The sequence below is a fragment of the Notechis scutatus genome, chromosome 3 (assembly GCF_049901735.1).
Source record: "Notechis scutatus isolate UNSWTSFEM ecotype Mainland chromosome 3, rNotScu1.2, whole genome shotgun sequence".
Classification (NCBI taxonomy): domain Eukaryota; kingdom Metazoa; phylum Chordata; class Lepidosauria; order Squamata; family Elapidae; genus Notechis; species Notechis scutatus.
The window spans coordinates 35,959,433-35,987,318 of record NC_142011.1 but is presented as its reverse complement, the minus strand read 5'-3'; the positions used below and the strand labels follow the sequence as shown (position 1 = coordinate 35,987,318).

Here is a 27,886-nt window from a genome sequence, read left to right as displayed (position 1 = left end):
AACCACGGGAAAAATAAGCTACATTATAGCAACAGCACTTAGATTTATATACCGCTTCACGGTGTTTTACAGCCCTCTCTAAGTGGTTTACAGAGTCAGCCTATTGTCCCCAACAATCTGGGTCCTCATTTTACCGACCTTGGAAGGATGGAAGGCTGAGTCAACCTTGAGCCAGTGAGAATCAAACTGCCCAACTGCTTGCAACAGCAGTCAGCAGAAGTAGCCTGCCATTCTAACCACTGTTCCACCTTGGCTCTTCTTTTAATTTACATTATATGCACAATCTTTTACTATGTAAAATCTTTCTCAGTTTGAATTTGAATGTTGGTAACCCAGTAGAAAACTCCTTGTTGATGTTTTGAGCCAAACATCATCAGACAACCTTCTTGCCTAGCAGTGTGTGGAATGGAGGATGGAATTATGCCCTGAAGCACTATGGCCGTGGTGGCGAACCTTTTTCGGCTCCCGTGCCAATAATTGTGTGCACACCCACTTGCGCACACTCGTGTGCCAGCACCCAGAAGGCAATGCATGCTGGAGGCCCCCACACCCCCTGTGCATGCGTACATGACCCCCCTCGTGCACCGCGCATCTGCGCGTGACTCCCTCCTCGCGTTCCACATGCATACCCCTCTGCCCTCTGTGCATGCACGCAAGATACCTGTCAATCAGCTGTCGGATGGCAGTGCATGTGCGCATGTGCAGTGGGGGCTCTTCTGGGCAACCTCTCATGTGCCGGGGAAAATGGCTCTGCGTGCCACTTCCGGCACGCATGGCATAGATTCGCCAACACAGCACTATGGTATGCAAGCTTATTGAATTAATCCAGATCCAGGTTGCTCAACATATAAGGAATCAAGCTAATCAGATTTTGGTCAGAAAAAAATAGAACCAATACCACGTTTCCCCGAAAATAAAACCCTGTCTTATATATTTTTTGCCACCAAAAAGGCACTAGGTCTTATTTCGGGGGATGTCATCCACTGACTAACCTCACTTACATGTGTCACCCCCAGCCTCCTTCTTGCTGTCAGAGGCCTTCAGGAAGTTCTTCTTCTGCAGCCTGCAAGTCTTTCATGGAGGCCCCTGCAGCCAATAACAGAGCTCTGGATCGATCCGGAATTTTGTTATCAGCTACAGGGGCCTTCAGGAAAGCCTTGCCAGCCTTGCCAGCTGCAGAAAAAATGGGCTGGCAAGGCAGGTGTCGGGATGTGCGAGGCCTGGCTGCAACTGTCCAAAGGTAAGTAGTAGGGCAGCTCCACACACACCTCATCCCCACCCTATCTTAATTTTGACCTGTGCACCCTGGAGTGGGCGGGATCTTAATTAGGGCTTATTTTGGGGATGAGGCTTATATTGGATGCATGTGTAAAAATCTAGCTAGGACATACTTTCAGGGTAGGTCATATTTTGGGGGAAATGGTATTAACATGAAGTAAGTTTAGTATTTGTTCCAGTATTTGATCATCTGACCAAATTAAGTGTGTTATGTGAACAGAGAGATTTGGCTGTTAGCACCACAAGTCTAAGCCTATTCACTAGTATGGCATTGTGCATATTTGTTACATAATCCAATGTGATACTTTCAAGACTTCTTCTGATGAGGTGGGAAAAAAATATGTTTAAAGTTTTTGAAAATCAGGCTAGTTTACAAAACACGATACTAGGGGTAATTTGAGTTGGTAAAACATCTCTTTTGTAATACTTTGGGACTTTTTATTCTAGCATGACGCCTTTCCTGGAGTTACTTAATAATCTCATCCATTTCATTGTGTGCTTTCACATAAATAGCCTCTTTCAATTATCCTAGCAACTACAGTACATCATGTGAAAGTGGATAAAATGGCAAGAAGCTACAGCGGACTGCCAATCACTGATATTTGTAAATTATACTTAATGGCCATGTTTTTTGCGTACTTTTTAATTATTTCATATGAATTTTCTCTCAATTTTCTAGTTTCTAAGTAACTCAGATGAATCACTCTAAAAGCAGAATTTACTGTAATATAAATTCAATTTATATTATAACAGCTTGGGTCCTGGAGTTGTGGGTGCACCATCAGTGAGGTTTCCAAGAAAATATTGGAGAACTGTTTGTCTGGGATGATATAAGGGCACCTGCCATAGGCAGGGGGGTTAGTCCAGAAGACCTCCAAGCAGGGGTGGGATTCAAATTTTTTAACAACTGGTTCTTTGGGCATGGCTAAGTTGGTGGGCATGGCTTGGTGGTCATGTTATTGGTTGGGTGTGGCCAACTCAATATCACTCACATCGAGCCACGCATCTCCTCGCCTGGCCTCTCATGACTGTGGGGATGCTGCAACAGTCGTAAGTGTGAAAAATGGTCATAAGTCACTTTATTCAGTGCCATTGTAACTTTGAATGGTCACTCCACACAAGCAAAGTACCAGCAAAGGAGGGGAAAAAAACTCCAGAGACATTCCTGAGACAGGAAGTCTAGTCCTGCCAAGAATGTAATAAGGGTTAACGGAGAGGCAGTTACAACACCAGAATGTAAGGAATGTCTTCCCTATAGGATTAGGCCAGTAAAGTAGAAAAAAACAAAAGATTTCTTCTAACAACCAGTTCTCCAAACTGCTTAGAATGTTAACAATCGGGTCTAGTGAATAGGTGCGAACTGGTAGAACCCCACCCCTGCCTCCAAGGTCCCTCCCAGCCCTAGGATTCTATTATTCAATTTAAGTTATATTTAGTTGTATCCTGTCCCTTCTATTTCTTGTAAATCTACTTTAAAAGTGTGATCCATGGCATGCTATTCAAACTTCAGATACATTTATTGAATCACAAAAGAATACATACTCTGGTGTATACAGTGATACCACTTCAGATATATTCTACATATAAAATCTGACCAAGTATTACAATAGCAATGCCCCAAAAGTAGATGATGAGGTTTCTCTGAACAACCTTCCTTGGCACATCAAGAACATCAACTCTTAGTTTCCCTGTCAAACATAATATCTTGGAAATAGAAGCTTTTCTTCAGCTTTTTTTATTATTGAAAAAATTACAAAGGAGAGGGGGGAAATTATAACAGCAGTGTCACAATGCAAGCTCCACCCCTGTGTGCAGGTATTGTGATATCACATGCATATAAAAAGGGGGGCAGATGTTAACAATGTGTCCAATCTTGTAGATGCCTCCAATTACCGTACAACAAAGGTAGGGATGTCAGTTTAGATTCATAGTGTCAACTGAATTAAGAACTTTTTAGCTATGCAACTTTATGTGCAATAAAATGCAACATCAGTTACTTTGCATTCCAGCTTTAATGTGCCTACCAAACATAACACTCAAACCTATTTATAAAAACAGTTGTGGAGTCCTGGGGGCTCTCCGTGTAACATCAGTTTTAGTGAATGGGATTTGCTCACCCAAAGAACACCAAAGAGTTAACAGTTCAACTCTGAGCTACATTTATTCTCTTCCATTATTATTCAATTGTCATTCAATTTACAGTTTTATCCCATTGTTACAGGATACTGTTCTTGCTAGCAGGATTATTATAGCAGGGAAAAGGCATTCAAAAATGACATTTTCTCACTGAGATAAATTGTGCAAATCTCTCTTTCTTTTTCCTGTCATACCAGCCAGTGGCACTTGAAATGTCACAAACTTGTGCAAACATCAGAGGTTGGTACTCAGTAATATTGTTAATAAGTGTCATAGTTATCTTGCTTCTGCCAAGCTCTGCATCACTTTATGAATGTTTTTTTTTTTCCTGATTGTTGAAAAATTGTTTTCCCCAGTCTGGCTTTCTCCAGATATTTTAGAACAATAACTAGAACTCCCAATCCATTCCAAACACAAAAATCTTGTCTTGTTAGAAAAGGTTATTTTAAATATGGAGCAATTCTCATCACATTAATCTGTATGGCTTTAAAAACCAGTTGTCTCTAAATCTGTTTCTCCTAAAGAACTTCAAACAGTTGTCCCGCTGCTATAGAAAAATCATTGGTTGTATCATAAGGGGCACTCGCCAGGCATGAATCCCTGAAGTTAGACGGATAAATAGCTAGCCTTTTAAATACATTCTAAAGCAGGGGTGTCAAACTCAATTTCATTGGACTGTGGTTCACCTTGGGCGGTTGGGCAGGTGTGGCCAACTGGGTGTACGTGGCCAGCTTGATGCCAGTCACTGGGAATGGCCAGCTTGACACCACTCCCTAAACTGCTGGCATGTTTCCTCTTTTTGCATTAGGTGGACTGGGCCAAAGCCACACTGGCCCAATGTTTCCTCTTTGCATTGGGTAGGCCGGGCCGAAGTGATGTGGGCCGGCCCCTTATATTTTCCAGGACAGCCCCACAGCCTGAATCTTACCACATCGTGGGCTGGATCCAGCTCACAGGCCTTGTTTGACACCCCTGTTCTAAAAAATATATGCATTCTTTGACATAATGCACTGTCCCAGTATCCTTTCTACAGAATTAATCTGTTCAGAGATAGCAATGTCCTTATTTTTTCTAATTCACGTGGTGTCATGTTATATGTTCAAATTCAGTGGCGTGATACAACCGGCATAACCAGTTCAGTGATCGTGCGCTTCGCTATTGCTATTACTAATCCCAAACTTTGGGTAAACACATCATGGTAAATCAGGCTCAAACAATAATATGTAAAGGGGAAAAGGCACTCTGGAACCTGTTGTCCAATTCCAGTTAAACATGAGTATAATTACAGGAGTTGCCAATCAGAGCTACACGTGCATTCACCTGCACTTCAGACATCTTTATCCCTTTGACTGCCAAATTTACCAGTTAGTCATGGAATGGGAACTACCAAGCAGAAATCTCAAAAGTTGCAGGCTGGAGTGAGAAGCTGAATAAAAGGCTGGGGGGGACTTCCCGGGTGGGAGGGTTTCATATTCTATAGCTCCCCCCAGGAAGTCTTTTCCTTAAGCCCCACTGATTTCAATCCTATTGGAGCAAATGCGAGAGCTGGGGTGGGGGGAAGAGATGAGCGAAGAGCTCTGGGGGCGGGAGAGACGCAACTTCTGGGAGATAGTTCAGTGTCACAGGAGAGGAGGCAGCGGGACGGGTCAGAAGGCTCCTTAGGAAGGAATAGCCCCACCGCCTTTCCCCACACATTCGAGGAAAGAGGGAGAAGAAACGGTCATCAGTGGGGCTGCTCTTTTAGTAACCGCTCTGGAAGCCTGTTGGGAAAGCTGCTCTAAAGTTGGCGGAGAGGCAAGAGGAGCCGGAGTCTGGTGCCGGAGCGAAGTGGGCCCACAGGCGGGCGGAGCTGAACGAGCTGCGGGGATGTCTCAATCAAAGCAAGAAGAAGCGGCGGAACGCGGGGGAGCCTCGAAACTGGGTGCCGCGTTTCGATCGAGCTTTTTCTTTTTCGTCAGGCCGGGCAAGGCTGCGCGCGGAGGTTTCGCCATCGGCCAACGGGAACGTTTCCCTTCAAACGTTCCCTAAGTGGATTATAGCCCGCTCTGGTGGGCTGCGCGTCGCGGGAAACGGCCGAGGCTAAAGTGGAAGTCGCCCTCTCGGTCTCTCGCCGAGAACGAAGTGAATGAGGAAAACGGGAGTCAAAGGCTCGCAAGGCGAAGTTCGGCGTTTCCCTCGGAGGCTGGAGTTCAAGGAAAGAGAAAGAGAGAGAGAGAGAGAGAGACCGACCGGCGGAAAGAGAACTGCTGCGTCGCGGCTGAGCAATCGGCGTGGGCATGACGGCTTAACTAGGAAACTAAGGCTGGGCTCGGAAGAGACGGCCGTTTCGATCCCGAGCTTCTCCCACAGTTGCAGGTTAGGCCGCTCTCTATTCTGCCCCCCGAAGTGCCCATAAATCTCGCGGGCCTTTTCGCTATTTTCTCTTCCAGGCTCTGGGCACGTGTCTGTGTTGAGATAGCATCCAATTAAAAGGGAGGCGCGTTAAGGCGAGGTCTGCGTTTCTCGGACAAAGGTCAGCTTGCGTCGGGGTTGGGCTCCTTAAAAGACCGGAGAGGCGTTTTCTTCTGTCGGGAGCAAAGGATTTGAGGTGGAGTTGCTGGGAAGTTTCCCGAAAGGGTGCTGAGGAAACCGCCTCTTTTCGGATTGCTCATTGCGCGAAGCGGGAGGGATGGATGCGGCGCTCCGGTTTGTGCTGAGGGAAGTTAACTAAATTCAGTAGCGGTTTCTCCAAGTAAGTGGTCATTTGAATTACTTTAGGTTTCCCGGCTCTACTACTTTTCCAAAACCTCGGAAAAGCTCCAAAATATACGACCTGTTTCTAAATACGTTAGCTTCCCTTCAACAGTTGCTCTCTCAGACTTAAAAATACCTGCTGTGGGGGCAGAGCATTTGTTTATCACGAATTGTTTAAGCTTTCATCTGGGAGCCTGGCTCATCAGAGTTACTTTTCTGACACATGCTTATTCACACCTCTAAGGATTGCAAGAGCAAGTAACTGTTGCTTGGCAGAGATGTCCAGCTGCCTTGATTTATATGGTTTCAGTGGACCTGTTAACAAAGTCCATCCAGGGGGCTTGCTTGTTGCCAGGATCTACTGTTGACTCTGAATGTTGACAGGTGTCATTCAGTGAGTCTGATCAAGTGCTTCGGGATAGATCTCCTGATAGTGACATTGATGCTTCTGTGGTGGCTCATTTTGAGAAGCTTATTCAGACAGAGCTTATTAAAAACCGATCTCAAGGAAGCAGTTAAACACATTGATATGCAAGTTGATTTGAGCAGGAGGAACTTTTATGATACATAAAGCCACTCTCTCTACCATTGGACTGCTTCTGGAAATTAATAGAAGTGCAAAATCCCTTTTAAAAGATAAAAAGAGGCTGGGTATATAGGGCCAGTTAACTATACCTCCAGAGGTATTAGAAGAAATATCCTTCTGGGTTCAGTTTAGGGGTGGGTTTCTCCCAGTTCTGTCCACCTCTGTAGAACCAGTAGCTTTGAAGAGCAGCAGACATAGAATCGGTTCTATGTCTGCTGATATTTTTGCCCACCTGCCCAAACAGGCTCTTTCCTGATCTTTATTTCCTGATTTTTCAACTTCAGCTGCTGAATGAAGCACAGCTGCAGTTATAAAAACAAGAAAAGAAGGCTGTTTCAAAGGCTGCTTCTCTGCAGGCAGCTGCTGCTGATGATTTATAGGCTCACAGCCTGCAGGGAAGCTCGTAACTCCCAAACCAGTAGTTAACCCTGTTGTATCCCACCCCTGGTTCAGTTCCAAGTGGGGAAAAAGACACTGGAAATATGGAGGCTGTTTGAAAGGTTGTTTAATGGTGGACAGCAGGACCACATGGCTTGAAGCTCCAAAGGATGATCACATGCTCCAAGGTGAAGGAAAAGAAAAGAAAAAGGCTGAGGTGCTAAGAGTGCCTGGGTTTTATAACCTTTGTTGGGATTTGAATTGGAGCTTGTATTCTGATTGGTTGTCAGACTCCCATGAGGCTGTGCAGGGGCAACTCTGTAGGCTGTCCTGAGTTCCAGGCTTGGTTGGGCCTTGCTGGAAGATGATGCACTGAAAGGGCTTTTGGCAATTGCTATAGCTTTACCTGGAGATCTTTGTTATGTAAAATATTCTGGCCCAGGCCTTAATGCCCCCCCCCCCATTAACAAAGGTGGGGGTGAGCTTCTGCTTCTGAGGTGAGTTTCTGCTCTTGAGTTTCTACTCTTTTTAGAGGAAATATTCTGCCTTTTTAATATTTCCCAGGATATTTCATTTTTCTAGGAGAGGGGTGGGTGCTAACTTCCTACAGAGGTAAGGATATAGCCAAATTCTGGCTTATATCAACAAGCAGTGGACCCCAAAACTGCATGTCATATTCCAGTAGAACTCTGGGAGCTCTTTTCCAAATTTTATATGCTTGTTCTCAGTAATAGCTTGTACCCAATCTAGTAGTCAACTCTCAATCCAACTGACTTTCTGTATGTACTGCAGAAATCGAGAAATCAACCAAATGAAAGGGCTTAAAATTTCCAGTAGCAATCTTATTTCAGCTGAAATGCTTAAATGTTAATGTGAGGGAAACCATTCTGGCGCTGCTATTCCCCTTTATTGTAAAAACAGTTTATTTTTTAAGTGATTGGAGCATAAGCAGACTTTATTTGTGTCAATATAATAAAGTGTTCAGTAAACGTAAGAACTCCACAATTGACAAAGTTATTCAAAAATAAAATGTTGAAGAAAAAGTTAATATCAAGTACAGGAAATCAGGTAGTTCAAATAAATATAGCTTTATTGCATGCTAATGCTCTCTACAAGAACTTGAACTACTAAAGGTCAAAGTATATTTGCAGTAGATAAGAGTCAAGAAAATTCAAGGTGGGGCTGGACTTGGATCTCCTGTGGGTGCAAAGGAGCTTGAGACTGTTTGACTCCTTCCTTGGGCTCAGCCTGGTCATCTCCTGTGGTTTAATGCCAATGGTCAACTTTTTAGCCCCACTGGAAATCTTTTTAACCTAGTGATACTATCATATTCTCTATTTGGCTTTAGGAGAACCTGAAGATTCAGTATTGCTTTCAGAGCTTAGCCTGTAATTAAATAATTAAAGCTGAAGATTATGGTAACTAGGGATATACAAGCAGTAGTGTCAATGAACAGACTAATTGCTGTAAATAAAAATAGGTGCTGACTGGCTGCTGGATTTCACTGCCTGAAGACTAGTACATTTGTCCTAAGATTTTTTTTTTTAATAAAGTTTTATTTGGGTTTTCACACATACAAAATACAAATAAAACATCTTTTTTAAAAATAGCATGGTCCCGGTTTGAACTTCTTTATACAGACACAAAACTCAATTTCATGCCCCTTTTTGTGTTCTATTCCATATCTTATACTATTCTACATTTTCTATATAATTTTTCCCCTCTTTTAATTTTCTCAATTTTATTTTGATTATCTCATCTCAATTCAAATCATATTTATACTTTTGTCTGTTCTGTTTCAATTTCATATTATCTTTTCTCATTAAACAAATTTTCTCCTGTAGTTACTAATTGGAGTATGACACCTTTATATCTTTTAATTACATCCATTCAACTCTTATTTAAACTTCAATATATACCTTAAGGTTATGACCTTCAATATAATACATAACTTCCAATCAAATTCTGCTTGGTACATTCCTATAATACACACTATATTCTTTTTTAAAAAAAGATTATAAATATATGTAATTATAAACCCTCATTCCATTCCAATTCAGTTCTATCATTAATAATCATTAAAATCTTAACATCTTCAAGACTTCTTTTCAATTAAATATACTTCCTTAAAGACACATATAATCTCCATAAATAATTTTTCCCTTATTTCTCTTCACATATGTTTTGTAAATCATTAAATATTCATTTTGTTACATTTATTTATTGACAAGCATTCCACTGAATTACGATAGCTATTTTATCAAACATTTTAATCATACATTGTTTCATATTTTCTGAAATTATTTCTAATATAACAATACTATCTTATGTACCTTTGCAGAATCCCTTTTTCCATTAAATTTTCACCCATTATCTCTAAATAGGCCCTGTTTCTCTATATTTTGTTTCTGTCCTTTAGAACTTCTTTTCCTTTCTTTCTTCCCTCTCTTCTTCTCCCTCCCCTTTTTACCCCCTTGTCTCTCTACTTCTAATTCTCTCTTCTGCATTTCCCTCTTCTGTTGCTTTCTGATTTTATACTTATTTTTCACTCTATTTTTTTGGAGTTGTTTTTCCCAATCTTAAACTTTCCATTCTCTTTCCCCCCTTTCCTTTTTTCCCCACACCTAAGATTACTTGTTCATTAAAGATGGCTTCTTCTTTGTCCCAATCTTCTTGTTCTGCAGGCATTTCTTGTTGTTTCTCATAATTCCAAATCTCCATTTCTAAAACCTGAAATACGAAGCCAAAAGAACATCTCCCTTCTTGTGCATCTTCTTTGTACTTTTTAAGTTCCATTTTCAGTTCTTCTAAAAGTGGAGCCATTTTAAACAGTTTTAAACAACCACCCGATTGATTTTAGTCATTCAAATACAATAACCAAAAATCCAGAAATCATCAAGTAATCCAAATAGTTCCAAGATATTTCTTCTTATTTCTTTTTCCACTTTCTCTTCCTGGGGTTTTTGTTGTGATATTTCAGTTAAAATGTATCTTTTGGAAGTCTTGTTGAGATTTTGCTGTAAATTCGTTTTAATTCCAGGCAGTCTCCTCCCTTCCAGATCCTGCCCTTTTATTCTTTTTCTCTCCTTTCCTGTTTTCAAAAGCTTTTGATTATCCAGAAATCTTTATTATCCCTTTGACTTTTTATTTTCAGCATTAAATGCCCATTAATGTCAAAGTGGATTTTTTCCCAATTTCTTGCTTAAGTCTCTTGCTGTCAGTATAGGAAAAGGAGAAAAAAAACACCCAAATCTTTTCCCTTTTCTCTCTCCTTCGCAGCTTAAAAATCTTCTTAGGGAACAATGTTATTGTTTTGTTTAATAGTTTCAATTCCAGGGTACCTTATTTGTTGCTTTTGCTGTTTGACCCGGTCAACCAAAACTTTCTCTTCTTATCTTCCTCCTGCACATTCTTTTCCAGTTGAGTTCTTCTTTGTGGTGGCCATTTCTGACCACCGCTACAACCGCCTTCGGGAAAGGGAGTAATGGCCAGCTGGGGAGGAGAGATGCGGCTCTCCTGAACCCTGCAGGCAGTCTCCCTCCTCTTCACCACCTCTACGGGGTGGCTTAGCCCCGAAACCAGCCGGCTCGGGGCACTCCAGCGGCGAGCACGGATCGAAGGCTCACAGAAACGAGGTTTCGGTCTGTCGCCAAAGAAGCTCAAACCGGACGTCCTCCTGAGATTGTTTTTATAGACAAGGAGATAAGATTGTCAAATGGCCCTGAAGCCTTTTATGGTCAAATTGCTAGGTGGAGCTCAATTATACTAAGCCCAACTTTGCATCATTTGAGTCTCTATTTCTGAGTGCTCTGTTTCAACCAACAAGACATATACCTTATGCTGGAAGCAGAACTACTGAGAGTTGATAGAAGAGTGAAGTTTTTCATGTTGAAATACTGATGGAAATTATAATTTTACCCATTAGTTCTAGCCAGATGCATAACTACCTATGTACTCAACAGCCAGCTAGGTTAAGACACTGTCTGAATATTTTACAGTAGTCTCTAAGCCCATATATTTCTATCTGCTGTATGCTCTCTGGTGGGCTATTCAGCAATATAACATTATGTCGCTGTCCTTGAAGACTGACAACAGACAGAAGTATTGAATGCATTCATTTTTTCTTCCATAAGCTTTTCCATGAGGAGTTGTTTATTTTATTTATTTATTATATTTTTACAGTGCTTGTCTCCCAGCAATTCTGGGCAGTTCACAAATAAAAAGCATAAACAAAAAGCAATAAAACAATACAATAATAAAAACAAGAAGTAAAACCAGGCAACAACCAGTAGGAAACCCACACTACCTAAAAGAGAGTTTCAGTTGTCCTCATCCAAGGCCTGGGTTTTGAGATCCTCTGAAAATACCGTGAGGGTGGAGGCCGTCCAGATCTCAGGAGAACCTCAACATATATCAGCTTTACAATATTTCCAATGCAGAAACATATGACATTTCTAGAATTCATCAGAACATTCTAGTGGAACTTCTGCCTCATTTGTAAATGGGATATTTTATTATATTTCTGTTAGATTTTAAATATGTCTTATTTACGCAATGAAGCATGAAAGATGTTGGACTGTAATAAAGAATTGTCTTGTGGGACTTCTCAAGTAGCAGTTAACATTGGAAGAGCCAAGTTGTTCTTTTGAAACAGCTACTTGAAAAAGCTGCAGAACAAATCTAAAGGGATCAATTCTTCAACCGCCTATGAAGCCTAAGACATATACAGGAGGAAAGAGTTTTTGTTTGGCCTTAGCAAATCTCTGTGTATTATTCCTTCTGGTCTTTTTTTAATCAAAGCATAAACCTGAACATGTTTATTTAGTATAAATCCAATTCCACCAAGTAAAAGTCACTCCCATTTCAAGAATCCTTTTCAACCTGACTGAAGGCCTGGCTTTCAACAGTTGCTACTTTGGCCAGCCCTTGAAATAGGTTGTATCAGGAAACAGGCAGGGTGGATGAGATTTGGCTGCTCCTCTTAGAAACTTCAGTGCCTTTCCATTTCCCTGCATTATCCTTCTCAAACAGGCTGCCTGGGCTGAGTAATGGTAGTATCCCTTAGTACTCGGCCTATTCCTATTGGATGGCTAAATCCAGAACACAATGGTGTTGGCTCATTGCTTTGTCTCTCTCCAGTGCCTGCATGAAACTATAAAGAGATGTTTTGTTGCATATTTTTATTTAATGGGCTGGCAGTAGGAAGGATGAAAAGGCTGCTGATGTTCAAATCCATGTAGCATTTGGCAAAGCGATATATGATGTTGACTCGGTATAATAAGGATATTACTCGATTAGGTATATGGAGGTTTTTCTTATGATTGCGTTATTTTTCTCAATAATTTAATGTTGCTTTTGGCAAAAGCTATTGGAAAATATGAAGGTTTAAGTATGATTATAGGAAGATGTCCAATAGTTGGCATTAATGTATTTAACCTTAAAATACAACAGGGTTTGAAACAGCCTAAGGCAGTGAGACTTTTGGTGATTTATCTTTCTCTTTATTGCAGCTGATGCTAATGTTGTTCTTTTAATATATGATAAAAATCAGTCAAACAGGAGAAGTAATATACTAATTTAAAATAATTTCTCAAACTATTAGTAGTAAGTAGCTGAAATAATCAGATGCCTCTTCTTTGAGCCATTTCCACAAAGGCCACTAGATTGGAAGGATGTAACTCTTTCCAATAAGCTTGCAGGCTACTTGTCAACATAAATGTCATCTGAATTCAGTTTCCTGCTCCTTATAGTTCAAGAAGATCCTTCTAAATAAGAATCTGAGGTTGAAATCTTGACCATCTGGGGTCCAGCAGCATGATATTGCTCCCAATTTATAGGGATTGTTTGAAGGTTCTTCAGATTAAAGGCCCTCAGGTTTAAATCCTGTAATTCAGGTCTAACTCAGTTTTCTTGATACTAACAAGCAACAGTACTGTAAATTTTATACTTTCAGCAACTCCTGACTTTGCCTGGGTTAAAAGGTAAGAGTTGAACTGTGGCTAGCACTCTGATGGATGACCACTGTCAGGGCTTCATATCAGATTATCACAATTAAACTCTTCCTAAGAAATTTAGCACAGTAGATTTATTGCAGAAAATTAAGAAGCCAATGCACACACATCTGTCTGTAATAGCAATTCAGAATCCTTCCTTCTAAAGAAGGAAGTTTAAAACCTGGGTCTCTTTTTTTCACCTTTGTGAGTCAGCAATCATGTTATTGCTCATTTCCTTTTCTTGGGGGGTTTCTACTATGTATCCTTTACAAAGTGGCTTGTTTTGGTGTGAGAATTAGAGATTCCTGCTTTAACTTCAATCTTTATTCAAAGAATGCCGGAGATACAGGGTAGCCTGGGCAGTAGAAAGAAGCAAAGAGGAGGAGAGAAAATGGCATCGAATACTTCATGAGCAGCTCCTCCTTAATAAACTCAGAGAAAATCATCACATCACATTAAATCATTGTGGTGGTTTTTTTTTAAGAGGCAGACTTTCTGTTCCATAAAACCACCTCCCAGCAATCAATAAATCACGGAGGCCTGTTGTATCAAGGGCAGTTTTATGTAATCAAACCTTCCTAGAGAATGAACAGACCAGATTTCTCTCTCTTGCTTCAAAGACTGGAACTATATATAGTCTAAATCAGGGGTGTCCAACCTTGGCAACTTTAAGACTTGTGGACTTCAACTCCCAGAATTCCTCAGCCAGCTTTGCTGGCTGAGGAATTCTGGGAGTTGAAGTCCACAAGTCTTAAAGTTGCCAAGGTTGGACACCCCTGGTCTAAATGAAGTTCAGAGGTTTTTTATCTTTGCTAAACCTCTGTAGAAACTCTTAAGACTCTTAATATCCGACATGGAATCCCCAAAATACCTCTTTTGCTTTCTTTCTAACTTGAAAAAATAATAATGCACTATACCACTGGTTCAGTTTAGCCTTTCTAATTGCCCAATAACCTGAATGGAGGAAAAACTCCAATCATGGATTCAGCAGTGACTGATCCTGAATCTCCTTGGCTAGCAGGCTCCTACAAATCTTTTGTCACTGCTTTCTGGGAATATTGCCATTTGGGAAATGTCTATGGAGATTCTCAGTCATTCAGAGAATGGTTGTCACAAAGGTGTTTTTTCAAAGGCCCAGTCCAGTTGCGTTCGAAAAAAAGCACCTTTGGGACATGCCAGTTGGAAAACCAGCATTTCTGTGCTGTGTTATCCCATTTGATATCCTTCTGTTCCAGGAAACATGGTGAGTCAATGACTTGCATATTGAGAGCTAGATATCCCTGATACTTCCAGCAGTACCAATGGTGGTATTCTACCAGTTCAGCCCAGTTCTGCTGACCCGGTAGCACTGATGATCATCAGAGACCGAACCCATTCTCTCCGCTCCTCTGCTGTTGGGCCCACCCACCCACCTGTGCTCCTATACTCACCTTTGCTTTTGAAGTACAGCTGCTTTGCATGGCACAGCAGAGTGCTGCGTGGCAGCTGCTGAAGCGACCAGGAGAGTGCAGGCTTGCAGGAAGTGAGTTGGAACGCCCTATGCCTGCGCAAATGCTTCTGCGCCTGCACAAAGTGTGTGTTTGATGCACGCACGCAAAGTGTGTGCACACATGCAAAGCGCGCCCACCAAGCCACGCCCACCGAACCGGTGGTAAAAAAAAATTGATTCCCACCACTGAGTGGTACCCAGAATGGGTCAAGGAAGACACTGTGCAGGATTAAGTATCCATGTCTCAGCCTTAACATCAAGATAATTAGGCTCTGTTAGGACCTGTGCCTTGCTTCCATCTCAACTTTCCTAATCAGAATTTGGTGCTGATAACGTTTATATTCCTCCCTCTATCTCTTAGCCCCATATTCCAGAAATCTGGTCAATAGCATCAGGCTAGAAACAAGGAGACCATGAGTTTTAATCTGGCCTTAGGCACAAAGCCAGCTCAATGACCTTGAGCTTGGCTCTTTCAGCTCTTGGAAGGAGGCAATGCCAAGCCAATTCTAAAAAATACTTTGGGAACTTGTCCAGGCAGTGTCTGAGAATTAGACCAACTCCCTTGTGTGCTCCTTTGGACTCCCCGTGCAAGGGCCCTTTTCAGAAGACCAAGAGAAGCCCCCCCCCGCCTCATCTCCAGGTGAAGAATATTCCATAGGGCAGGTGCAATAGCAAAGACTTTTTTCCTAAACCCCGTCAGTTGGAATTTTCTTCATGTTTAATGAAATGCACTCAACTACCCTGTTTCTCCAACAATACGGCCTCCCCCAATAGGAAGTCCCAGCATGTTTTATAGGCATGAAATGAAATTAAGCCCCTCCCCCCAAATTTAGGCCTATATTAAAACATGTGAAATGGGGGGGAATGGTGGTGGGGGGCTTGCCATTATGAAGTACTTTTGTTGCACACCTGGATATGGTGCTGCCTGCGTTGACCCCGATATGAAGTGCCCCACCAATGCCGAGGTCAACATCCAAGCCATCGCTGCCCTGCCCGCCCGAAGATGCAAGCGGGGGGGGGGGGAATTAAGTCACCCCCGAAAAGACGGCCTAGCCATTTTTTCGGGGCTCAAAAAAAAATAAGACCCGGCCTTATTATATGAGAAACACGGTACCTTCTAACCCATAAAACCCAGGAAATGTTCATGGGATCAATCATCAACAAGCAGTCAATATCTTATAATATCTAGCTGTCGTTCAACACTCTTTATGGGTATATCATCTTGACTTGTATTATTGCTGATAAAATTATTTTAAGGAGTGTGTTTATTCATTGCTTGAACCAATAAAGACAATTTACTGCAGAGCTTTATTTATTTGATGGTTTGCCAGTGAATGACTGAGTACACTAATTGTAATATATACTAGAATATGGTTTTAACTCAAAAGAGGATATTAAAAACTTGGCTTATCTCTTCTAATAACAGAGTTTAACTGCATTGGCAGAGGAATACTCAAAATAATAGAATTCTTTACTGTAAAACAATTAACAGATTATTTCTCTGTTGCAAGCTCGGTTACACAAACCTATTTTGGATGGTGAAGTCCTTAGTGTTCTCTGAGTTTGATTGTTTGCTTGCAGGTATTTCATTAGCCAATTGGGAAAAACCATCAGTATGAGGCAGAGTGGGGTTTTCCCCCTGTTTATATACAGCAGTTTGCCCTGCCAGTATATGCAATATTTTCTCCTTGATAGTTCCTTGATTAGGGTATTGGGTTTTTTGCTTAATTGTCTGCTTATCTGGTGTTAACTGATGTAGGGGATGTGTTCTGATCTTTTTGTTTCCTTAGAATTTTTTAGTCTCTCTTGGATGGATGGAATGAATGGAATCTGTTTGAATATAATTAGATTCAATATGTATTTTTATAGACAAACATACTGAGCCACCTATAAATTAGACGAACAACTGCTGGAAGAACTTGACTTTGAGGTAACACAGCAGAGAAATACTTTGAATAGCCTTGAAACCACAGTACTAGATTTCCTGTCTGAAAACCAAGGGTTGTGTTGATTTCTCACAATATAAGCTGGCAGCAGTTCAGTTTAAGCAAATTAGCATTGGCTTGAAATACTGTACTGAAATCCATCTGATAAAAATATTTTCATCAGAATTAAACTGCTGCTAACTACATTGACTGATTTAACCTCAGGAAGTCAGGAAACAAACAGTTTATCAAACTTCCAAATGACTGGGTTCACAATTTCTTCACAGTCCTCAATGCAGCCTATCGCAAATCCAGTTGGTTCAATTATAGCTGAAGAAGGTCCAGTCCGAGACTGTCGTTATATAGGATATCTTAGGGCTTGATTCTCTCGCCTGTTTAACATTTACATGAGGCCATTGGGTGATGTCATTCATAAGCACGGAGTTGGCAATTATACATTTCTTCCCATCTATACCTGAGTTGCCAAATATACATCTCAGCCCTTGACTGCTCAAGTGTTGTGACTCAGTGCCAGATGGAATGGGAGGAACAGACATAGACTGAAATTTAATAAGACTGGTTGTTAATATTGAAGCATCTTAGATCTGGAGCAGTGTCTCTCAACCTTGGCAACTTGAAGATGTGTGTGGACTTCAACTCCCAGAATTCCAAGGCAGCAAGGGGGATTTAATATTCAGACCTAATAGTATATTGGGTCATCCTTCGGCTGTGCAGTGGCTCAGTGGTTAAGATGCTGGGTTTGTCAGCTGAAAAGCCAGCAGCCCAGGTTCGAGACCCAAGTGCCATGCAATGGGGTGAGCTCCCACCCTTGCCCTAACGTTTGCCAACCTAGCAGTTCAAATGCAAATGAGAGTAGATAAACAGGTACTACTTGGGTGGGAAGGTAAGTACTCTGTGATGTCATGCTGTCCACATGACTGCTGAAATCCGGAGAGCGCTGGGTTAATGGCCTTGAAATGGAGAAAAGCATCCCCCCCCCATAGTTGGCATTGACTAGCGGAGTAAAATCGCAGGGACTTCTTTTTTTTTACCTAGATCGACAAGTCTTTCTTGATAAGTAGCTAGCTGCCATGGGTTTTGCACAAATCTGTCTTATGCACCAATTGTACCCATTCCTGGATCAATAGAATCTACACATAATTGTACATTATTGTCACTTCTCATCTGATTGCACTTTATATGGGACTGTATTTGGCAACTATACTTGGTTCAGAATAGAGCAGTGTAGATGGGTATGGGGATACCTGAATCCATGTAACATTTCTACTCATGAGCTGTTCCAGTTACCAGTACAATTCAAGGTGCTTTAAAGCCTTCCAGAGCGTGGTTTGTTATGCAACTGCCCATCTCCAAATAACTCTACCAATAGAAGATCTAGCTAGATCCAGCTCTCAAACAAAGTCATCTCAAGACCCAGGAAATGTGCCTTCTCTCCTATGGGGCAAAGAAAAAATATCTGCTGCAAATTTCCCATAGGCATCCAGCAAGGGCATCCAGCCAGTAAATGCTCAGCTCCATCCAGTCACCCTGATTCTACCCAAATAGGGACTGCAGAATCATAAAAAGGGAGCTTAGTAGACAGGATTAGATTAAAAGAATGGTGAGTTGAGTGGACCGGTAATTTGAAATCTCATTAGCACAGCTGTTTTTGCAAGAGTCCCTTAATAAAATATGCTTATGAATGGTTGCCTGGCCAGACTAAATTTCCTGACATACTCTTTTTTGTAGAACTGAGACCTCTTATCAAGCCTTTTTTTCTTCAGAGCAGCCTTAGACTTTAGAGCTTGCCAGGGCATGACAATAAATCTCTAGAAACTCAATATTTCAAAGCTAGCAGCAGAAAAGGCAAAGACTTGGATAAATAATCTGTTTTGTAGATGCAAGAAGCTCTTTGAATATTTAAAGGACTTTCGTTAGCAGCTTCTCTATAGTCTTCTTGACACTTCTGTAATATTAAACTGCCTGACAAGACTGTCAATAAAATCTCATTATTTGACTTGAATCATTTTTACATTTCCTGGTTTCTTTATCAATTGTACCTTTTATATTAACAAAGATAAATGTTACAATTTACAGTCAACTGATGTTAAATTTTTGGGACCTGATTTACCTCCAGTACAGATGTGTTGGCAATACAGTTAGTGAGTAAGTAGGCATGATTGTGTTATATAAGGACATTGAGAAGATGTTTATAACATCTTCTTAATTTTTTTTCCAGATGACATGGTGAGAACTGAATGCTTGCAGACTCACTAGCTTCTAACACATTCTTTCCAAAGTATCCATTGTCATGAGGTGTTCCCTGAAACGATCACTTGCAACAGCCTTTTCTCTCTTTGTGTTCCTACTCATCATGAATCTGGCTTCTTGGCACCATGAAGATCTTGTGATGGTAAGTATAATAACAACACATTTGCTGAGAGAGAGAGAGAATAACACACATTTTGTTGAGTTCTTGCTCTGTTAGAAGTCCCAAAATTGTTTCATAAATTTTGAGTATTTCTAAGAAACCATTTTAACTACATTAAGTTCTCTTTTGGATGCAAGTTCTCTCTTTATTTTCATGCTGATTTGTTCACTGTTTTATGGTAAACATGAGGATAGAGATAAACAGCCTAGAAATTAGTAGCCCCTTATTAAAACTTTGGCAGATAATCAAGCAGAATGTCAGTGCTGATCTGTACAAAGAAATAATGATGAAAGTGACAATTTGCTGCCTAATTTTCTCCCGACACTTTCTGAGGTAAGGAAAGCACAATGTAGTGCTGTCCTGTTTTTTGAAAGAACTGGTGTTCCATCCAGATTGTGGCCACTATGGGAAGACAGGCCTCTGCCCATTTCTTCAAAGGTCATATGTACCGTACATCTATCCCATTCGATTTATATTTGATCTGTTAACTCTTAAAAAAGCAATTATACAAAGTATGCATTATTATTATTACTCTAAAATGCAGTATTTTAATTAAAATGTATGTCACAAAAATTGTGTGCCTTCAAGTCAGATTTTTACTCCTGAGAACTGCATGAACAAGTCCCAGCTGTTTTATTGGCTAGATTTTTTTCAGAAGTAGTTTATTATTGCCTGCTTTCTAGGGCTGAGAGAGAATGAATGGCTGAAGGTCATCCAGCTGGCTTTGTTCCTAAGATGGGACTAGAACTCAGAGCCTCTCAGTTTCTAGCCTGATACCCTAGCCACTACAACAAACTGATTACACAAAACTTAGGAATGCAAAAATTCAATCAGCATCTTAGTCTAAAAACTACAGATCTAGTTGATACTCTTAAAAATATAAATTGAATGAAATTCATCTATCTTCAACCTTGCCATGGTACATCTACCTTCAACCTTGCCATGGCAGGAGTATTCAGAACCGGAGGGTGAAGCAGTGGCATGTATAGGGACCTCTACTTCAAAATTAAAATGTATTTCTAGTTCCTAAGATGAGTATTCTTACTTCAGATACCAGGCTTACCTGATAAAGGATACTTTTCATTATATAGCTGCCAAACTAATATTTTATTGGCATACATGGAAGAAGAGTTATCTGCATTAAGTGGGATGGAAAGCAGATTTCTTTTACCTAAAATGAAGCACTCCTGCAGAATGCAACAAAAAGCATCATTACGGTGCACATCCTATGAATCTTGACTCACCATTTCAGGACTTGCAGGTATTGGGAATACACTGAAAGAAGGGGACCATTGGCCTATAGTTGTATTTGTAAGATACAGTAAATGGGTAGGTGCCAACATGGAATCTTCAACCAATAAAGATCTGTCCTCCTTTAGCCTAATTTTATATCATTTATATCATTTTCTCCCTCAATCCAGGCAGAAATGAATGCAAAGAAAATTTTGAATGACACCAGGTATATCCCTATCTCACAAATAAAAAGCAGAAGCAGCGGACATAAGTCTGATCCTTGATGTTCAGAGTCAATCAATGCCCTTGTTCGCCAAATACTTGTAATCAGATGAGATACATTTAGGCAAGAAAAACCAAATGCACAGTTATAGTATAGGTGGTTCCTGGCTCAATAGTACTAATTGTGAGATTGATCTTGGAGTCCTAGTGAAGGTCCCAGGCTGCATTAAGAGAGGGATAGAATCAAGATCACCTCAAGTGTTAATACCACTTTATAATACCTTGGTAAGACCATACTTGGAATATTCCATTCAGCTTCAGTTGCCACAATGTAAAAAAGATATTGAAACTCTAGAAAGGGTGCAGAGAAGAGCAACAAAGATGATTAGGGGACTGGAGGCTAAAACACATAAAGAACGGTTGCTGGAATTGTGTATGTCTAGTTTAATGAAAAGAAGGGCTAGAAGTGACATGATAGGGGTGTTCTAATACCTAAGGGATTGCTCCAAAGAAGAAGGAGTCAAGCTATTCTCCAAAGCACCTGAAGGCAGAACAAGGAAGCAATAGATGGAAACTAATCAAGGAGAGAACCAACCTAGAACTAAGAAGACATTTTCCGACCGTTAGAACAATTAATCAGTGGAACAACTTGCCCCCAGAAGTTTTGGATGCTCCAACACTGGAAATTTTAAAGAAGAGATTGGATAACCATTTGTCTGAAATTGTATAAAATTTCCTTTCCTGTCTGAACGGGGTTAGACTAGAAGACCTCCAAAGTCCCTTCCAACTCTGTTATTCTGAGTTTCCCTTTCTTTAAAAAAAGGTTTATTAAACTTTGGAAATTCAGAGACACTTTTTGTGTTTTAGTTTGAGTGGTCGGATTTTCTTATCAAAAAGAAATTATATTGCAACCCTGTAAATGAGAGACAATGACAAGTTCCTGCTTTTCTGAAATCATTTCATAGCCATAGGAAGCTACTGCATTGATTTGGTGAAAGTTTACTATTATTGTCTGTTTCTGCACAGAATGATATTCAGAAATGGGCTCAAACAGTGGGCCTGCCTCATATTGCGACTGACTGGACCGTTTATAGTCTCCGAATGTTTATCAATGCCACCAACACACTGAATATCTCTTATGACTACCTTGCTGGGTTGCCTCCACTCAAGAAAAGTAAGTACCAGCAAAAAGTAGATCAAATACAGGTAATTCTTGAGTTATGACCACAAGTGGGACCAGAATTTCCATCCTAAGGTAGTGCAGTCATAAAAGGAGTCATCACATGACCAGATCCAATTTTATAACCATTTTTACCACAGGCATTTAAGTGAATCAGCATGGATATTAAGCAAATCGCGCAGTCATTAAGCAAATTCTGCTTCTTCAGTTGACTTTCCTTATGGAAAGCCAGCTGGAAAGGTTACAAATCGCAATCGTGTCATTAAGACCATAGTAAGTGCAAGCTGGTTACCAAGAGCCTGAATTGCAACCATGTGATGGTGCAACAATTGTAACTTCGAGGACTAGCTCCAAAGATAAATGGAATTCAGTTTAGAACAGGGGTGTCAAACTCACATCGTCATGGCAGCATCACATGACCTATCAGGACTTTTTTCCTCTTTGCTAAACCGGGCGTCAGCATGGCCAGCACGTGACACATCTGGCCCATAGGCTGGGAGTTTGACAGTCCTGTTTTAGAACATCCAAACAGGCAGGCCTTTGTGATGGCTAATATTTTAAAAGGAAAAAGAAATCTCTATTCCTACCCTAAGTCAAAAAGTACTCCAAGAGAGCAGTAATCTTCATGCCAATTTATCTCTATAAATAGGATGACTCTGCAGTTAATAGAGTAAATAGAGCTGGTACCCAGCTCTGGGTAATAGAGCTGGTAGAGCAGAATGTATAATGGCAGATCTTTCTTCCTCATTCCTATTTCCAAGTAGAGAAGAAATGAGACTCAGGCTGTCTTCTTATTCTCAAGAGGATGCAGTTGGCTGGTGAGTCTCATTTCCAGCTCAATGGTTTATTTGGTATTTTGTCTCCCCTCTCCTTTAGCAATCAGAATTTTGGTTATATCTCATAATAGTTAAGGAGAGGAAAGGATGCAAGCACAGGAGTAGGCATGTACTAAAAATTTCATGTATCCTCTTTTGGTATGTGTGATGCCTTTGAGTCAGTGTTGACTCTTGAAGTCTGCCTGGACATTTCCCTGTAGTCTTCTTGGCAGCATTTTTGGAAATGTTTGGAATTCCTTCTTTCATAGGGATGAGAGAAATTAATTAAATCAAAAGTCACTCAGCTGGCTTTGTGCCTAAGGCAGGGCTGTCTTAATGCATGGGCCTGATGGGCACTTGCCCGTGGGCCCCCACGAGCATAGGGGCCCCATATTAATCTCTGTGTGTTAACCCTTCAGTGCACCTTGTATCATATAAATACAGCAACTTATTTATTACATTTTACTGCATTTTTTATTAATACTAACATGTAAATATGTGTTTAATTTTATTGATCATTTACATTTTTATTCCTGTGAGTAGTTGTTGTAGGGGCCCCAGTACACTGCTTTGCCCGGGGCCCATAATGCTGTTAAGATGGCCCTGGCAAGATTAGAACCCACAGTCTCTGGTTTCTAGCCGAGTGCCTTGACCACTACACCAAACTAGCTTTTATATGTTTCCTATTGCCTAAGAAATATAAAAGGAACAGGGTACAATGTCTAAGAGCGATCAGCAGTACTTCTGGATTGTGTGTCTATGTTGTGAGCACCTGGCCAAATATGCCTTTTATGGAGCCATTGCCACCTACACTGCTGATGGAAATGAGAAATATGCAGCTATTGGTGTTTGATCAGCTTCATCCTCCCCCATGTTTCTGCTGCTTGCTTTACTGTACTTTTATCGTGGAGGGCCATTTTTCCCTTCTCTCTTTGGTTCTGATTTGACTTTGCCAACAAACCAATAGCTGCATATTTGTAAACTAGATGAAATTTTTCAAGGCATTTTAACGAAATTCGCTGATGTTCCAGCTAGCTATAGTTTTTTCTTGGAATATTTAAAAGCAAAATATGACCTAATATGTTTGAAATTAGCAGATTTATTACATTGCAGGATTCTTGTTTCTTTTAAAGAGGCCCAGGCTTTCCAGTCAGGCTCCATGTATAGATCAGAGGAGTCCCATAACAGGCATGTCCCATAACAGACATGTCTTGTTGGAAAGGCTGACTTAGACAATTTAATTCATTTAGCAATGCATGAAAGTAATAAAAGAACACAGTAAGAACATAATAAAACCTGCTGCATAAGGTAGTAACTTTTTTTGAAAACATATCTGAAGGCAGTTATCTCTCCTTTTCTATTCATTGCCTCTACACCTGGACATGGAATTTGCTAAATATTTTAAAACCACTAAAACTAGAGTTGTTACTGTCTCTTGTAATAATTTCCATCACTGCAAAATTACTTACTTGTTTGTTCTAAACCTAGTGACAATCGTTTTTAATTAGTGTCTTGGGTTTCTTGTTGATTGATGCATGTATCAGCTATATAAGGCTGCAAATATACCGTGTTTCTCACAAAATAAGGCTGGGCCTTATTTTATTTTTTTTGAGCCCCGAAAAAATGGCTAGGACGTCTTTTCGGGGGTGAATTAATTTCTCCCCCCCCCCCGTGCACCAGCACCGTTTCCAACAACAGCATCTGAGTCGCTCCCACTTTCCCCCCGTCCCCGTAACAGGGGAAAAAAGATTTTGAGGTACCTGGGAGTGCCGCGCGCTGCGTTTTGGTTTAATCCCGAGCAGCTGGGTGGGCGTGAGAAGAGCCGAGTGAGTGTCTCTGCTGCTGCTACCCTTGGTGCTCCAGCCTCGGGCTCTGCAAGTTTGCAAAAACTCCCGGTGTGCAGCCCGTTCCTGCATTCCAAGCGCCCAGACCGAGCTGCAGCTGTCCCTCTCTCACCAGCGCCGTCTCCAATAACAGCGGCAGCAGCGGCGGGAACGGTGGAAGTTACGGAGGCGGCTCCCCCATCCAAGAAGCGGCTAAAACACTTCCACAGTTCCCACCGCTGCTGCCGCTGTTATTGGAGACGGCGCTGGCGAGAGAGGGACAGCTGCAGCTCGGCCTGGGCGCTTGGAATGCAGGAATGGGCTGCGCACCGGGACTTTTGCAAACTTGCAGAGCTTGAGGCTGGAGCACCAAAGGTAGCAGCAGCAGAGACGCTTGCTTGGCTCTTCTCACGCCCACCCAGCCTCTCGGGATTAAACCAAAACTCAGCGCGCGGCGCTCCCAGGTACCTCAAAATGTTTTTTTTTCCTGTTGTTACGGGGATGGGGGAAAAGCGGGAGCGACTCAGATGCTGTTGTTGGAGACGGCGCTGGCGACAGAGGTGCCAGCACCGGTGGGAACCATGGAAGCTATAGAGGCCTGAGAAGCGGCTGAAACACTGCCGGACATCCACGCTGATGCCACCCACCTGCTGACCCGGGTAAGGGAGGAGTAAGGGAGCCCTCCGTGCTCCACCATGGTGTTAGGAGCGGCTGATGGTGAGGCGTAGCTGCCCGCGGGGCACTCCTAATGGCAAGTTCCCCCCCCGCCTTCCCCCCCAATTTCGCATGTTTTAAACTAGGCCTAAATTTGGGGGGAGGGGCTTAATTTCATTTTATTCCTAGAAAACATGCTGGGTCTTCCTATTGGGGGGGCATATTGTTGGAGAAACCCAGTACAGAACAAATAGGTAAATGACTTCACACCCTGGGAAGCGGGATTCAAACTTACAAGGTGCATTCATCTTTTTCTTTTCACTGTAGAGTTTCTGACATTAGGACTCTGTTCTATCAAGCGGATGAGAGAGGCCTATCTCCTGGATACTCTGACATCCATCTTTGAACAATCTTCTCAAGACGAGCTGAAGGAAATGGTGGTAGTGGTACATTTAACAGATCCAGACCGTAAATGGAATTCTCAAATGGCGCTGGAAATTGCCAGAAGGTTTCCTGATCAGCTCCATCAGGGAAACCTAGTAGTTATCCACACGCCTCTTGAATATTACCCTCCCTTGGAAGGCCTAAAAAGGAATTTTAATGATCCTGAGGATCGGGTGCGCTTTCGATCAAAACAGAATGTTGATTATGCTTACCTCATGAACTTTGCATCCAACCTCTCCACCTACTACCTCATGATTGAGGATGATGTCCATTGTACCAAACACTTCCTCACAGTAATCAAAAGAAATCTGGCATCCATGGAGGGCACCTCTTGGGTCACTCTGGAATTTTCCAAACTTGGTTACATTGCCAAACTCTATCATTCTACTGACATCCCCAGGCTTGCTCGATTCCTCATGCTCTTTTACCAAGAGATGCCTTGTGATTGGCTTTTTGTGCATTTCCGTCTCCTGCTTACGCAAAAGGAGGAAATTCGTTTCAGGAAATCCCTTTTCCAACACATTGGTCACTATTCCTCCTTCCAGGGCACTCGAAATAGACTGAAAGATGAAGACTTTGAAGAGGATTTCTCTAAATTCCCTGACAATCCCCCAGCAGATATAATAACCGATATTGGAACACTTCAGAATTATATACCCAGTAAGGCTTACAGTAGTGTGATAGGCTACTTTTGGGGCAAGGCCCCTTCTGTTGGCAACTCCTTCACACTTATCTTTAAACAGGCTGCCCCCATCTTCCGCATCCAAATCTATACAGGCTCTCAAGCGTACCCAGATAGCTATCTCCATGAAGGGCTTGTAGCATTGGGCACTCATAAATTGCATACACCAAGAGCAAGGTGTGCTAACTATGTCACCATTGGGCACTTTGCCAAAGGAAATTTTGACAAGCAGAGCCTAGAGAATACTACTACCTCTGACCCACATTGTGTGCACATTTTGGTAACTAAAACTCAGGCTGAGACGTTGATAATAAATAACATAAGCATCTGGATAAAGCCTAAAGCCTGACTCCATTTGAATGATCAGGATCTCTCGCAGTATAAGAACATTGCTTGCAGACAGATCCTTTCTGGATGCAAGAATCCAAGATGCAGTGGAAGAAGTCAATTCTGTGTTCTCAGTCCTAAAGATGACATATTTGTGATTTATTATCTTACAGCATCAGAGCCTACTAACAAAGTTCTTCAAAAGATGGCTACAACTTGCATTGTCTTCTGCTTGTCAGAGACCCTCCTTTTCCAATTGAGTGTTTCCTGGATTATTTTGTATCAATCTCTTTTTCATTGTCCTCACAACAGGAGAGGTTTGTGGCTCTATATGAAAAAACAATAAGATAGGACCCGATCCATGGCCTGTTAGGAACCGGACTGCATAGCTGGAGTGATCAGCGAGTGAGTGAAATTGCACATGTGTGGGATCTAGTTTGTGTTCTCCATGTGTTCTCCATGGAGGGAGCCCCTCCATTCCCAGTTCTTGGAAAAATTGTTTTCCACAAAATTGGTCCCTGGTGCCAAAAAGGTTGGGGACCACTGAGATAGGAAGCTGAAATAAGCTCAGCTGACAGTATAGGAAACAGCTATGTTTCAAAAACAACTTCCTGTGTTTCTGCTATTCAAGCTTACTATCTTTAAAAATGATAGTTTGGAAAGATGAAGGTGATGTGATAAAAGTTCCTAGAAGCATAATGTGTAACTTTAGATCTGTTGCCTTCTAAATCAAATTCAAGGATGTGCTCTTTGGCTTCAGAGATAGCTTGTTCTAGCTCCATCACTGTTAGTACTTGAATTGAGAAGCCACATAAAGAAAAATGATTGTGTTTGTGTGCAGGGGTTTTCAATAAGGATTTAAATATATCTATAGGAGTGTTTAGGGCCAATGAGTCACTTCTGTAGTTTTCATCCTTGCGACATGGCCTTGCAAATGACAGGGCAATAAGTGATTCAGGTGAGTAACTGTTCAGTTAGAGTTAGATGAAGTAATTTTTGCAGAAGTGCAATCTTTTTTTTTTTCTAAAACCATAAGAATATTTTGTACATCAGCACTGCTGAAGAAATATTTTTAGATATTTTTCTTAACAAAATGTGTCCAAACACATATTTAATGAATCTTTCTAATTTAAAATTATGATTGCATAGTATGTTTTACATAAAATGCTGACTGATGAATGTAATTTAAACAGCTGTCCCATAATCTAATATAGCTTTTCCCAACCTTGGTCCTCCAGAACTCATATCATTCTGCAGAAGGAATAGCCTTAAAGATAGGAAGAAGAATTGTTACCAAAACAATGGTCAGATAAAAAAGGCCTCAATCTCAGTCAAGGAAGTAACTTGAGAAAATATCTCACACAAGCCCTTCTCTAGTTCAGTGATCCCCAACCTTTTTTACGCCGCGGCCCGGTACCGGCATCAGCTGGGCACCACGGCCCGGTACCAGCATCAGCTGGGCGCCGCCATCTTTTTTTGATGAAAAAGTGCTTCCGGTGACCTCACCAGAAGCACTTTTTCATCAAAAAAAGATGGCGCCAGCGCTCGGAAAAGCTC

At 41.3% G+C, this 27,886-nt stretch overlaps 1 protein-coding gene across 3 annotated transcripts in view; it reads left to right on the top strand.

The window, feature by feature from the left end:
* Nucleotides 1–27,710, top strand: part of LOC113420809 (alpha-1,6-mannosyl-glycoprotein 4-beta-N-acetylglucosaminyltransferase-like) — a 29,127-nt gene extending 1,417 nt beyond the window's left edge. For 2 of the 3 annotated variants that reach the window (XM_026680914.2, XM_087959514.1), the window contains exons 2-4: nt 18,758–18,931; nt 21,431–21,578; nt 25,204–27,710. In XM_026680914.2, the coding sequence (XP_026536699.1) occupies nt 18,830–18,931; nt 21,431–21,578; nt 25,204–26,351 (1,398 nt within the window). In that variant the 5' untranslated portion in view covers nt 18,758–18,829 and the 3' untranslated portion in view covers nt 26,352–27,710. Of the gene's footprint in view, nt 1–5,980; nt 6,146–18,757; nt 18,932–21,430; nt 21,579–25,203 lie in introns of those variants that run through there. The other variant, XM_026680913.2, reaches the window with a different exon arrangement.
* Nucleotides 27,711–27,886: the final 176 nt, after the last annotated feature.